Genomic DNA, 13,917 nt, shown 5'->3' with positions numbered 1-13,917 from the left:
TGCTTAATAAAATTGTACAAACCAGCAACTTCCTCCATGGAGCAGAAAAAAAGAAAAAAAAAGTACTGACCTACTCCTTGTCGTATCTCAGCAACTTCCTCCATGGGGCGGTGTTGTGCACGCTGGTGACCCAATCATATGTCAGCTTCTTCCTGATGTTGAGTACTTCCTTGGGGTCGTAGTTGGGCAGTTGGCTACCATTCCACTCGGTGGCGTTAAGCAGTGCGAACAACCCACACTCATTACTGCAAAATGGGCAAAAAAATTGTCACATAAAATTAAAACCAAATAAAGGTAATGCACTCTGTGCAACTGCTTATGTCCTACTGTGCAACTGCTTCTGTTCTACTGTGCAACTGCTTATGTCCTACTGTGCAACTGCTTGTGTTCTACTGCAACTCATTATGTCCCACTGTGCAACTACTTGTGCGCCACTCTGCAACTGGCTAGATTAGAAACTCATAAAAATGATAAAATAGATTGAAGACTAGTACTGTGTCTTAAAAATACTAAAGATTGCACATGTAGAAAAATTTAAAAACTACAAAATGATGGTATACAATAATGCTTATTGTCTTACTTGCCGAGCTGCTTCGGTACGTCAATGTCGATAATCTGGAAGTGCTCGATGCTGAACTTTGGGTAATGCTTCCTCCATAGATGGTGTACTGCCCCCGCGATGGTAGAGGCAGTGTTCATCAGCTCAATGTTGTCCAGCATCCTGCTTGAATCAAGAACTTCGAAGCGTCCGTCCCTCAAGTTGACACTGAAGACCCAATAATGCCTCCCTCCGTCCTTATCGGTTACATCAGTGCAGTCGAGCACTGGCAGCATGACCTGCAACCAGGAATGATTTCAGACACAAAATACAGGCTGTAGCTAAGAAAAAACAGTAAAAGACTTGGTTGCAACAAGTGTCTGCCAACTAACAGATGTGTCATATGCAAATGGATATGCTGTGGGTGCCAACTAAAAAAAAGATTGATCATGTGGGCACAACACTCACCAAGTCTTTCTTGCCGAGACGGTTCTTGTAATCAAACTTCTTGTTTATCTCATTCACATTGTGGATCCCTTGCTGTAAATTTATCTGCAGAGATTATAAAACATGGCCCAAAACTCCTTAGTAGGTGAAAGGCCTCCCTCAAATGGTCAACGAAAAAAAGTGCTACACAACAAAGATGAGTGTAAAAAGAAGGTTTTGGAAAAACTTACAGAAAACCTCAGTGGCATAAGAACCTTCTTTGACCCTTCTGGTAAGTTATCCATGATGTGTAAGATTCCAGTCTCAATAACAATTTTTGACAACCATTGAACCGGCTTCATCGAATCAACTAACTCCTTTAAAGAAATGTAGAAAGCACCATACCTGATTATCTCAGGGCTGATTTTTTTTTGAAAGCAATAAAAAGACAAGTTAGCTCGAAGGGTCACAACAGCAAAAAAATGTGCATGAAAATGAAAACAGAACCGTGTGCAACTAAAAGCCCTGTTCTGTGCAACATGCTATGCTTTCTGTGCAACTAAGTGGCTGGTCCTATGCAACTGAAAAAGATATGTATGTAGGCTGTGGGGAGTTAGTTTACCTGGTAGCTCCATCATCTGCTCCTTTGTGATGCCTGACCCAATACAAGAGGGCAGCGTAAAGCTTGTTCACTGCCTCATTGGTGCTAAAAGTCTTCTTCTTGTTGTAGTCGATGAATGGAGACCTTTGAGATGCTGCGGGCCTTCTTACCCTCCTCTGTCTTCGTGCAAGAGGTGGTCCCGAAGAACTTCTCGTGCCAAGTTCTGGTTCTGCGCATATCGGGGTGTGGCAATTCTCTGGTGAACCAACATCTAGTTCTTGAGCTATTGCCTTGCCAGCATCAGCAGCATCACATCCTTCATTCACAGCTGCTGGGTCCAACTCACACCTATCAATGCAGATCACATCGGCTTCCGCTGTTTCTGCTGCTGGAGCATCACCAGCTGTGGTGGTTTTGACTGTGACCATGCTGCTAACTGACACATCAGTTGGCACACTGGTATCTGTAGTTGGCATCTTTCCAGTCTGAGTTGGCAGCAACCTAGCAGAACTTGGCACCCCTGCATCAATGGCTGCGGCTCGCAGTTCTCTCTCGTCTCTGAACCCCAAATTTTTTGTGGCCTGTTCCCCCTTTGTGCCCCTGGCAAACTTGACAATCTTCTGCTTAGGTGGTTTTGGTGGGACTGTTGAAAGGGGAGTCTTCCCCTTGATCTGTTGAACTTCTCTGACATTGGTTAGCTCTCTGCTCACTACAGTTGGCATATCAGTTTGAAGCACAGCTTCCTTGACCATATTTACTTCAGCATTTGCACTCACCATCTTCTCCTTGGTTTGAGGCAACTGCAGATTCTTCTTCATTGAAACTGCTTTACGCTTCTGGACCACGTGAGGGTTTGCCATGGATGCTGCCTTGCTCTTGCTGGAGCTTAGGTCTGGGAGCTGCTTTAAATATTCCTTGTATTTTTTCTTTGAATGAACCTAGTCAAGACCCTTTCCTGCTTCCTCCATGTTAATTTGATTCTTTTCAGCTTCACTTGATAAGAACAGGCTCTTGTCAATGGCAAAGTTGATCTTCTCACACATATCTTTGTCGCTGAAATCTGGCACAGGAAAGGTGGTTGGCAAAGCTGTCTTCAAGTTGCAGAGCTTGAATATATCAAGGCTACCCTGAGACTCTGCTTCGTCATTTTTCTTTGACTTCGGCAAATCCTTGTCTTTCCAGCAAGTTTTGTCAATCAGCATCTGTAGTGTGCTCCTGCTACTCAATGAATTGCCGCTGCTCGCAGGGGTGGCAGAAGTGCTAGTACTCCTGGATGTGTTGCCACCTGTACCACCAGAAGCAGGGGCGTTGTCATCATCATCGTCATCGCTGCTGTCGCTGCCTCCATTGGATCCCCTTTATCATCATAACCATCCTCGTCTTCTTCATCATCGTCTTCTTCCCTCTCACTGCCATCAGCTGGTGCACCTTTGTCTTCTCCCCTCTCACTTCCATCAACTGCCGCCCCTTTGTCCCCGTCCCCCTCTTTGGCCTCACCTTCTTCTTCCTCCTCCTCTGCATCACTATCTTCTTCCTTGTCCTCTTCCTCTCCTTTGTCCTCTTCTTTTTTGTCCTCCTCCTCCTCATCTTCCTCTTCCTCATCCTCCTCCTCCTCTGCATCTTCTTCATTGTCATCCTCATCCTTGTCCTCCTCCTCTGATTCATCCGCATCTGTGTCCTCGTCGTCGTCAGCATCTATCGCTGCTTCCATTTCCTCATCTTCTTCTGACTCATCCTCAACAAACTCTTCTTCTTCTATAGTTGACCCCCGTCTCTTTCTTTTTGGAGCACAGCGTGACGCCCCAGTTTGCATTGATGGTTGTTGTACATAAGGATCAATATCTGGTTCCTCGTCATCGATCTTGGCAACTGCTTCAATGAAGGTGCCAACCTGTTCAGTTACAGCCTTGCACAGCTCATTGACCACTTTTGCAATATTTGCCTTTTTCTGCATCAACACAAAAAAATTCAGTACTCATTTAGTTAGAAAAAATAATAAAAAGTAAAAATGTCTGTAACTGACCATGATGTGATAAGCAAAAACGACTAATACACACTTTCTGGCCAACTAAAAACATGATTCTAGCCAACTACACATGCACTGTGGAACAAACTAAAAAACATGCATTCTGCCAAAAGTTGATGACAATGGTTGTAAATGAACACTTTGACTGTCCAAAAGAATATGTGCAACTACAAAAGCTTATATGTGCAACTGAACATACATCACAGCCAACTAAATTATATATTCTCGCAACTACAAAAGTTATACATGTCCAACTGAACATACATCCCAGCCAATAGAAAAATATTGGTAAGTGATACAAGTTTCTGTATGCAAAACACTAACCTGCGGATTGTATGTTATTGGTAACTTGGATGCCACGAATGCTTCAGCTTGCAAAATTCCACCAAACAGTGGTGTCTGCTCCGTGCCTCTATACTCCTCTTTAAGCTGATGTGAAAAAAAAAGAAACAGAAAATAACAAGGTTATCAAAATAGATTTGTGTGTTGAACGAAACCACACATTACAACCTGTGCAACTACAAACAAGATACTGGGGTAGACAAATTCAACTATACATATATGCAACTGAACAAAAGACAGAAAAACTGTGCAACACACATGGCACCTAAAAAAAGTTTCTACCAACTGATGCAACACATATGTGCAACAAGATTAGTAAAACTGTGCAACTTAAAAAGATGGTGTGCCAATTTAAAATGAACATGTGTGCATGCCAAACTTAAAGCTACAATCTGTGCAACTACATGCATTGTTGTGCCAACTGATGACAGCTTTCTGTGCAATTTCCAAAAAGAGTGACCAGACATCAAAAGAACATAGAAGGAAGACATTGTTGGAAAAAAAAACAAAAAAGAACTCACTTGTAATTTGCCGAACACACCAGGAGAGATAGTATCCTTCTTGATCACCTTGGCAATTAGAGTACTATCACATGCATTCGATCGTATCGCGCAGTTGCTTACTGGGATGTCATGTACGAGCGCATCAAGGTATAGTATATGCACCAGACCCAAACAAAAGAAAAAGGCAAGTTCAGTTATTGTTATCAGAATTTCAGCAAACTATAACTGCACAGAAAGAACAGGAACAGATGGAAAAAAGTGGTCGTTTTCACTAACCATCAAGTGATACAAGCAACATCAGACAGTTTGCTTCTCCTGGTCTATGTTCCGAAAAGTTTCGTTAATGTGTTCTGCTACAAAGAGACAGATGTTTGTATTCTTTAGCATTTGATGATCTAGCACAAGTCCATAACACTTTGGGCTGAGCTTCAAGGCCGTGGTTGGGGCTAGAAAAGTGCTGAAGGCAACCGCAAGCCAGGCCATAAAGAATGTGTCATCCGTTCTTCCAGCCATATCCTTAATCATCTTGAGCCATGTAGTGATCTGGGGATGAGAATTTCCAGTTATGTTGAAAGCCTATCTGAATCTCCTAGTGGCATCCTTGTCAACTAAATATCTAAGTTTTTGACCCCTATTTGGGAGATCAAATACCCTCTGAACACTGTCAGCATCGACACGGATCCTTCCCCTTCCTGGGAAAACCATTTCAGAGGTCTGTGTCTGGTAGGACTGCACCAGGAACTTAGTGAGGTCCACTGGAAGTGTGTCTGATAAGTTCAATAGCTCCCCGAACAACCTCGAAACTAGCTCTGACTTCTATAGTACAGTTAGAGAGGCGTTGAAATTTGCAAAGCACGCTGGTGATGCCCTTATCCTGCCTGCTTGTGATGGTCGCTCCACATCTTCCCCTGGAGCCACCTCAACTCCTTCACCGCTGCCCTGTTGATTACAAAATGAAAGCATTACACAAACATTAAACATAAGAGAAAAAACAAAGAATGAAAAAAAACTAGCAATCATCATTTGGATCAGTATTAGAATGAGCTATATATTCATAAAATGAATCGTGCCAACTAATATGATGTACTTGTGCAACTAATAAAGCTCATGAGGACAACTACAAGATTGCCAGTGTGCAACCTTCAAAAAAATAAAAAAAGTACGAGACCTGGCAGTTACAAAAAGTTCTAGTGGATGTGCAACAATAAGAAATGATACTACAACACAAGAAAAAACAGTAACTAAAAAAAGGTTTGCAAAGAACTATTCAAATAGCCCATCAACACACACGAAAAACCCACATACCTCAGCATCTGCTGCGGAAGATGCGACAGCTTCTCCAGCAACTGCTGCCTGCACAAAAAAATGACCATTGATGTCACCAATGAAAAGATGCCAACTAGTGAACTACAAGATGCCAACTAATGCCAACTAATGTCAACTGTATTTAAATCAATATGACTAGAGATGTCAACTACAAAAGGTTGTTATTGACAAACTAAAAACAAAAATAGTGGTCCGAACTGCTGCAAGATTTCATCACTATCTAAAAAAGGCGAGAAAACCACTTACATTCGAGATTTTACTTACCCTAGAAGATGACTCAGCTCCCTTGCCAAGTGATGCACGTCTAGTCCGCTTTACAACACGGAATTGATCAGCATCCTAAGAAAAAAAAACATGAGCATGGGAAAAAACAAAAAAATTGTTATATGACCCAAACAAAACCCAAAAAATGGACTTGTGTCATCAGTATGCCACTTACCTCAACATCCTCTCCCTGCTCAACACTCTGCGCAGGTCGTGGCTGGCGATTAGCAGGACGATTCGAGTTCCGGCGAAGCGACTGACTTCCAGAACGCTGATTAAGCAACCAAAAGAAAACATGAAAAAAAGACATTAGCATACATACATAAGTTGAAAATAACTCAAAAACAAAAGAAAAAAAGTGAAAAAATACATCTCCTTCATTGCCATCCGCATCTCCTCCTGTTATAACCATTTTTGCCCTACGGCAGGAAATACAACAAAAAAACACAGTTAGAAGATGTGGACAACCAACTACTACAATGATGCAGCCAATTGGGCAATAAACCTTGTGCAAACTGGACATCAAATAATCCAACTAACTTTTTTCTGCCTAGTTATTACTTGCCAACTGTGACAAGTAATACCTAGGCAGAAAAAAGTTAAGTAAAGGCAACAAGCTCAGTGAGATAACTTATTCTGAAAAAAGCGTCCCTAGTTGAACATGAAGAGAGACACATGAAAACAACCACATCCACAACAAAAGACTTGCACATTGAGAACAATTAAAATGGAAAATTGGCAAGCATTGGTACTAATTTGCACAAATCAAGGGGTCCTAGTTGCACAAAGCAGGAGAATAACACATAAACCACCACAGCCACCACAACGCTGGTGGATTGGGTAGATTATATTGGAAAACTGGCAAGCATTGGTGCTAAAATTGCACAAACAAGAGTCCCTAGTTGCACACAGCAGAGGGGGAAACAACCAACTAGTAAAAGTGTATAACATATGCAACTAAGTAAAACCAACTAAGTAGAGCAACTGGCACAAGTATATAACATATGAACAACCAACTTAGTAAAAGTGATGCAGCCAACTGAGCAGGCAACTTATGCAACTGAACACCGTATAGACAACCACCTAGTACAAAAACAGTGAGCCAACTGACCAAAACAACTGCTGCAACTGCAGAGCATATGGAGAGCCAAGTACTATATGGACACAGCCAACTGAGGAGAATTTTGTGCAACTAACCACTTAAATCTCTGAACACCAACTACAAAATCAGCCAATGCATTGCACACAACATTGCGCACATCTAATACAACTTACAGAATAACTAAGAATCATGAACAGATCTCAAATCTCTGCAAAATTGAACGGAACATGAACTAAACAGCCAAATTGCCCTAAAATCGCGCAACGGGCACCGTGGACATGCATCCCTTCTACCTAACGACTAGCGCGTACCCTGGCCAACTACACGTTGACCCTGTCCAGCCACCCCCGTGCCGTGAACTACGCCTCCAACGATTCCCCCGCGAGGAGAACCACCCGCAAGCCGTCGCCAAACTGAGCACTCCGCCGCGACGCCCCGTTCGGTGGAGAGGATGGCGAGGAGGAAGACGAAGACGGAATGGGGAGAGAACTCGCTGCGGTGAGGGATTTCAGGCCACCTTGTAGATCCCGACCACCGTTGGGCGCGTGCTACGAGATATGAGAAGGGAACTCAACATGACCAAAATCGAGGATAAACGGGGGTAGTTCGCACCGTTCCCGAACCCTAGAGAGCATTCCCCTCGCATTTCGGCACCATCCGCGCTCCGCGAGATAGAGAGAGGGAGGAGAAGCATGTAGAAGTGGAGGGCGAGCATACCTCCGACGGCGAGGAGCACCAGCGATTCCCCCGCGAGGAGAACCACCCGCAAGCCGCCGCCAATCTGAGCACTCCCCCCGCCATGCCCCGTTCGGTGGAGAGGATGGCGAGAAGGAAGACGAAGACGGAATGGGGAAAGAGAGCACGCTGCGGCGAGGGATTTCAGGCGCAGATTTCGAAAACCGCCGCCCACGACCCCCACTACTCTCTCCTCTACCGCTTACAGGTGGGCCTCCCACGTCCGGATGCGGACAAAACCGCCCACGACCGCGGTGCGCAACCAATCCAGACCAGGTGGCACCTGGCGGATCTGGGCGCGATCGCTCGCGCGATCGAACGGCCACGAGCCGGCCGCCCGTTTCTGTTAGTTGATGGCCGGCCACTTTTTAGATTTTAGGTATTATTTTTAGGAATCCTATGAGTCAGATTGACGTACCGCGCAGCTGAAGGCCGAAACTTCCTAGACTCTGAACGAAGCTTCCTCGAGAAAAAAGTTCAACCGACTACCTAGATCAGATCCACAAATCACTCCTGCCACGACGGTCCTTCATCGATCGCACATCCATCTAGTCGCACCATGGCCTCCGCCGACCGTCTCTCCGCCCTCGCCGACGACCTCCTCCAGCGCATCCTGTCCTTCGCGCCGGCCAAGGAGGCCGCGGCCAGCGCCGCCCTCTCGCACCGATGGCGCCCGCTGTGGCGCCGCATGGGCGCCCTCAACCTCGACAGCAGGCCCTACTCCCGCCAGCACTCCAGATTTTACCACGGTGACCGCTTCGACGACTTTTTCCGCCACGGCAAGGCCGCCCTCGCCAGCCATCTTGGGACGGCGCTCAAGAGGCTCACGCTCTGCCTGTTGGAAGACGCCTACCTCGTCGGCGACAAATGGCACTACTGTAGGAACGACGACGTGGTGCCAGAGTATGACGCCCGGGTCGCCGGCCTCCTCACCGACCCCGCCGCGGCCGTGCTCGAGGAGCTCCAGATTGCCGGCGAGTGCGTCTTTGTCTGCAAGTACGTCCCGCCGCTGGCCTCCCTGCCGTGCGCCGCCACGACGCTCCGGGTTCTGGAGCTCCACAACTGCAGCCTCAAGCCGGCGTCGTCACCAGCACCACCGATGGAGCCGTCAGCGAGCCTCGCTTTCCCGCACCTCACAGATTTGACGGTGCGTGACTGCACTTACTTGGGGTGGTATCTCCAGGCCATGGTCGACGCCACGCCGTCGCTAACCAGGCTCGCGCTAGTGGACGTCACTAACAAGCCGCTGACGCCGCTGCCGGTTTCCACCGAGGGTTCCTTCATGCCCACGTCCAAGTCTTTCAACCTGCCCCTCCGCCTCGCATCCCCGACAGTCACTGCCTTGGTGCTCGAGATCAATATGTGCCTGAACGAGCTCGACGATTCCCGCAACATTGGCATACAGCTCGACATGCCGAGCCTCCGCTCCTTCCGCTACAAGGGCTTCCCCTTCAAGCTCTCGCTCACATCGCCGGCGCCGCGCCTGGCACGAGTCCACCTCGACACCAACCGCCGTGAGAGCGACGTTTACAAGTGCAAGCCCGCGGCACGCGTGCTTGCGAGCTTCTGCACCACGAGGTCCCTCAACCTGCGTCTCAGCACCATTGAGGACATTATTGTCTCCAACAACTGTTATCGCTATGGTGACTAAACTTTCACGGGCGATCAAAAGCCCGGCGAGGAGGTCATCCTGCTGACCTTCCTAAACCTCAAGCTCCTGGAAATAGACACAAGCTTCCATTACAGGGACAGCAACACGGCGTCGGCATTGGCAACGCTACTCCGCGCCTGCCCGGCTATGTCCGAGCGCCGCCTCAGGTTAAACACGAATAGGGACTACCACTACGATCGTGAGACCAAGGAACAAGTCGGAGGCCCCTTCGCCCAGTCCATGGAAAGGTTCAACAGGCTCGGGTCCATGTGCACCAAACACCGCGACGACATGGAGCTCGGCAGGGTCTCGGAGCTCCCGGCTGCTTTCGCCAACAGTTGCACGTTCGGCTGCCTAAGGACGAGCCTACGTAAGGTGACGCTGCAGTTCAAGTCCAACGAGCACAACTGCTTTCAGGTACAGCTGGCCAGGTTCCTTGTCGAGAACGCCATGGTGCTCGAGGAGATGCACGTTGAGGATGGGGGCCAGTTCTGGCCGGATCACCTCTTGGTCAAGCTCACCAGATGGAGGGCCGAGGCGTTCCGGCAGATGAACCTGTCGGACACTAGCGGCTTTAGGGCATCTCCAGCCGTTGGCCCCCCCAGGACGCATAAAAATTGCCCCTTGGAGGTGAGCCGGTGATACACTCGGCGCTGGGGGCGGTTTTGCGCCCAGTCGTCACCCCCAGCTCGCCCCCAGGCGCCGAAATTGGCCCACTTTGCAGCCCAATTTCGGCGAATAAACGACCCATATGGGCGAGAATAGGCCCATATTCGGCGTGCTTTCGCCGTGTCTCGGCGTCCAATTATCAACACAATTATTTCTTATCACATATTTCATCACAGAAAAATCAAATACTTCAACAAAATACTACAACAACAAATAGTTCAATACAAATTATATAGTTCAACAAATAAAAACTCGTATTTCATCACGCGGCGTCCCCCTTGAGCCTCCATAGGTGCTCAATCAGATCTTTCTGCAGTTGATGATGCACCTGTGGGTCTCGGATCTCCTGACACATACTGAGATAGGCAGTCCAAGTTGCCAGTAGCTGGTGATCAACTTCGGCTAGAGGACCCTGCCTGTAGTATGGTTCAGTGTCAAACACTGGGTCTTCTTGCTCGCTCTCGATGATCATGTTGTGCAAGATGACACAGCAAGTCATGATCTCCCACATTTGATCTTTCGACCAGGTCTGAGCGGGGTACCGAACAACAGCGAATCGAGATTGGAGCACACCAAATGCCCGCTCGACATCCTTCATGCAAGCCTCCTGAAGCTTCGCAAACCAGGCGTTCTTGCCTCCTGCCACAGGGTTTGAGATCGTCTTCACAAATGTCGACCATCTCGGATAGATGCCGTCAGCTAGATAGTACCCCTTGTTGTATTGGTGCCCATTGATCTCGAAGTTCACCAGAGGAGAATGGCCCTCAACGAGCTTGGCAAAAACAGGAGAGCACTGCAGCACGTTGATGTCATTGTGAGTTCCTGGCATACCAAAGAAGGAGTGCCAAATCCAGAGGTCCTGTGTGGCTATCGCCTCAAGCACCACACTGCAACCGCCTTTGGCGCCTTTGTACATCCCCTGCCAACCAAAATGGGTAGTTCTTCCATTTCCAATGCATGCGGTCGATGCTTCCAAGAATCCCAGGAAATCCTCTTGCTGCATTCTGGGCTAGGATCCGAGCGGTGTCTTCCGCATTGGGTGTTCTCAAGTATTGTGGCCCAAACACTGCCACCACTGCCCGACAGAACTTGTAGAAACACTCTATGCTGGTGGACTCGGCCATGCGCCCATAGTCATCGAGTGAATCACTGGGAGCTCCATATGTAAGCATCCTCAACGCTGTCGTGCACTTCTGGATGGAGGTGAATCCAAGAGCGCCAGTGCAATCCATCTTGCACTTGAAGTAGTTGTCGAACTCCCGGATGGAATTCACAATCCTGAGGAAGAGCTTTCGGCTCATCCGATAACGGCGCCGAAATGTTCTCTCGCCATGAAGTGGAGCATCGGCGAAGTAGTCGGAGTAGAGCATGCAGTAGCCTTGCAGACGATGCCGGTTCTTTGTTTTCACCCGCCCCGGCGCCGAGCCACCTCGCCGCGGCTTTTCATTGCTCGCTAGCAGCTGGGCGAGGGCGGCGAGCACCATCGGATGCTCTTCTTCCTGGACGTCGGCCGCGGCTTCCTCCTCCAGCAGCGCGGCGAGCTCTTCCTCCTCATCCGAGTCCATCTCGAGACAGGCAAAACGCCGAACACCTTGCGCTCGGTGGGCGTGTACCCGCCGTTAAACCGTGCCTCCGCGGCCGGAAACGGCGGCCGGAAACGCCCAGCTGCTGTGGGAGGGGCTGCCGCGGCGAAGCGCTGCTATTTTCTGGCGGGGAATGGCTATCTAGCGGAGTAGGGCGGCGACCGTCGCCGGGATATAGCTAGTGGTGGCCGAGGGCGCGGGGGGTGCGACGCGAGTCGGGGGAAGAAAACCTTGACTTTTCCCCTGTCGGTGTGGGCCAGGCGTGCTTTTCCCTAGCACCGGCGCCCCCAACGGCTCCCCAGCGTGCCGGGTTCGGCTTGTGACCGCCGGGCGGAAAAAAGGTCCGAACCGGCGATTTTCGGCGTCCTGGGGGCGCGACTGGGCCGTTTTTTCGGCGCCGGCGCCGAAAAGGTGGCCTGGGGGACCTGTTGAGGGCGCGGCTGGAGATGCCCTTAGGGTGCACCAGCTAGCTAATCCTGTCCTAGATCCCGAGGTCAACTATTTATATGTCTGCTGTTGACGGGTTCAATCCTAAATAAAGGAATCGAATAACTCATCAAGACGGCGGGCTTCCTTGATTAGAAGAAATTTTGTGGAAGGAAGGACACACATGATTCCAATCCTTATGATTTAGTAGGATTCATCATGTTCATGTTTAATAACAAGCTTATTTTAGACCAACATATGTTTGTTAGGTTGATCTCTCTCCCGTTCGAGCCCAACGGGTCGAACGGGCCCTTGCATCGCGCCCTGATCGGGGGCGCCCAACCAAACCATGGTTGGTGGGCCCCTGTGACCCCCGCTATTTAAACAGAGGTGGGGGCCGGGCACGAGTTATGAGGTTAATCGCTGCCACAATCCCCACCGAACACTCCCTACCGATCTAGGGTTAGCGCGGTGCTCACGGGAAGCTCCACCACCGCCACCATCTACTCTCTGTCCACATCATCACAGCCGCCACAACATCATCATGGCTGCTGGTTCAAGCTCACAAGGCAAGGCAGAAGGTAGGTTACCGGATTGATCTAGCCTACACGATCCAAAAAGATCTATCAATGGTATCAGGCCATCTTGGTTAGATGATTTTCGGTAAAAAAGATAAAACAGAGAAAGAAAAAGAGATCCCCTCCCCAAGAACCCTAATCAGAGGGCAAAGGAAAGTTCACCGGCAGAGGGCCTCGGGCCTCGCCGGCAAAGTGCGCCGCCACTTCGGCCGCGCCGTTCCTCTCGATCCCCACACGCATCGGCAAGCCGAGGTGCGGGGAAGAAGAACACAGCCTCCCAAGGGAGCAAAAGGGCACCACCACCGCACCGCTTGACGGCGGCGCGCTCTCCATCGGGAGCTCACGCACACCGGCAAGGGGGCAGAGGGGGCACCGCTGCTTCACGCCGTCTTCGTCCTCGGTGACAGAGAGAGGAGGCGGTGGTGGATGGGGGAAAGAATGAAGAAAGGGATTGAGAAAGGGAAGGAGATGGAGGCGCACGCGGCGCGGTGCCTTCCGCCGCCGCCGCCGGTGGCCGGACCGGGCGGCCAGGGCGCATCCCCGAGCTCCGCATCGTGAGAGAGGCGAGAGAGGAGGCGCAACCGTCGCTCTCTCTCCCTGCCAAAGGAGGAAGGGGAAAAGGGCTCGCGTGGCACGGCGGCGTACGTCGCCGTCGGCGGCTGGCGCGGTGGCGCTCGACGCCGTTGCCGACGAAGTCCCGTACGGGACAGAGGCAAGCGGCGCGAGCGACGCGCGAGGAGAGAACGAGAACGGGGCTAGGGTTCGAGATCGGTCGGCACTTGTTTTGACCAAGCGAAAGCCGCGGATGGCCGTCGGATCTCCACGGACGTCCAGGATCAAAACCCTAACTGGACACGGGCCTTTTGGGCTGAAAGTGGCACAAGCCGGCGTCGGCAACGCGGGCGCAGAAGCTGGGCCAATTGGCAGCCACGCATACTGGGCCGCGTCGCCCTCCACCGCAGTGAGCCCAGTGGCTCGGGCGGTAGAGCTTGCGGGGGAGACGGCCGTGGACCGCTGCGGGCCTCCCGCGCCAGGCCGAGGCCGGCTGGAGCTGGCTAATCTTTTATAGCTTTTCTGTAAAAATTAGTCCAAAGTTTTTTTGTCCAGAAAAAGTAATGTTCATGAATTTTATAAAGAAAATTAAAAA

General features: G+C 49.8%; 1 protein-coding gene across 1 annotated transcript; it reads left to right on the top strand.

The window, feature by feature from the left end:
- Positions 1-8,422: 8,422 nt before the first annotated feature.
- On the top strand, positions 8,423-10,156 carry LOC147983806 (uncharacterized). The gene is made up of 2 exons (XM_087540870.1): positions 8,423-9,481; positions 9,536-10,156. The coding sequence occupies exons 1-2, from the start codon at positions 8,423-8,425 to the stop codon at positions 10,154-10,156; spliced, it is 1,680 nt and encodes a 559-aa protein (XP_087396996.1).
- Positions 10,157-13,917: the final 3,761 nt, after the last annotated feature.

This window comes from Triticum urartu, chromosome 2A (genome assembly GCF_056163025.1).
Source record: "Triticum urartu cultivar PI428250 chromosome 2A, HENAU_Tu73, whole genome shotgun sequence".
In the NCBI taxonomy this organism is placed as follows: Eukaryota; Viridiplantae; Streptophyta; class Magnoliopsida; order Poales; family Poaceae; genus Triticum; species Triticum urartu.
Note: the sequence above shows the minus strand (reverse complement) of the source record. Positions and strands in the feature narration are given on the sequence as shown.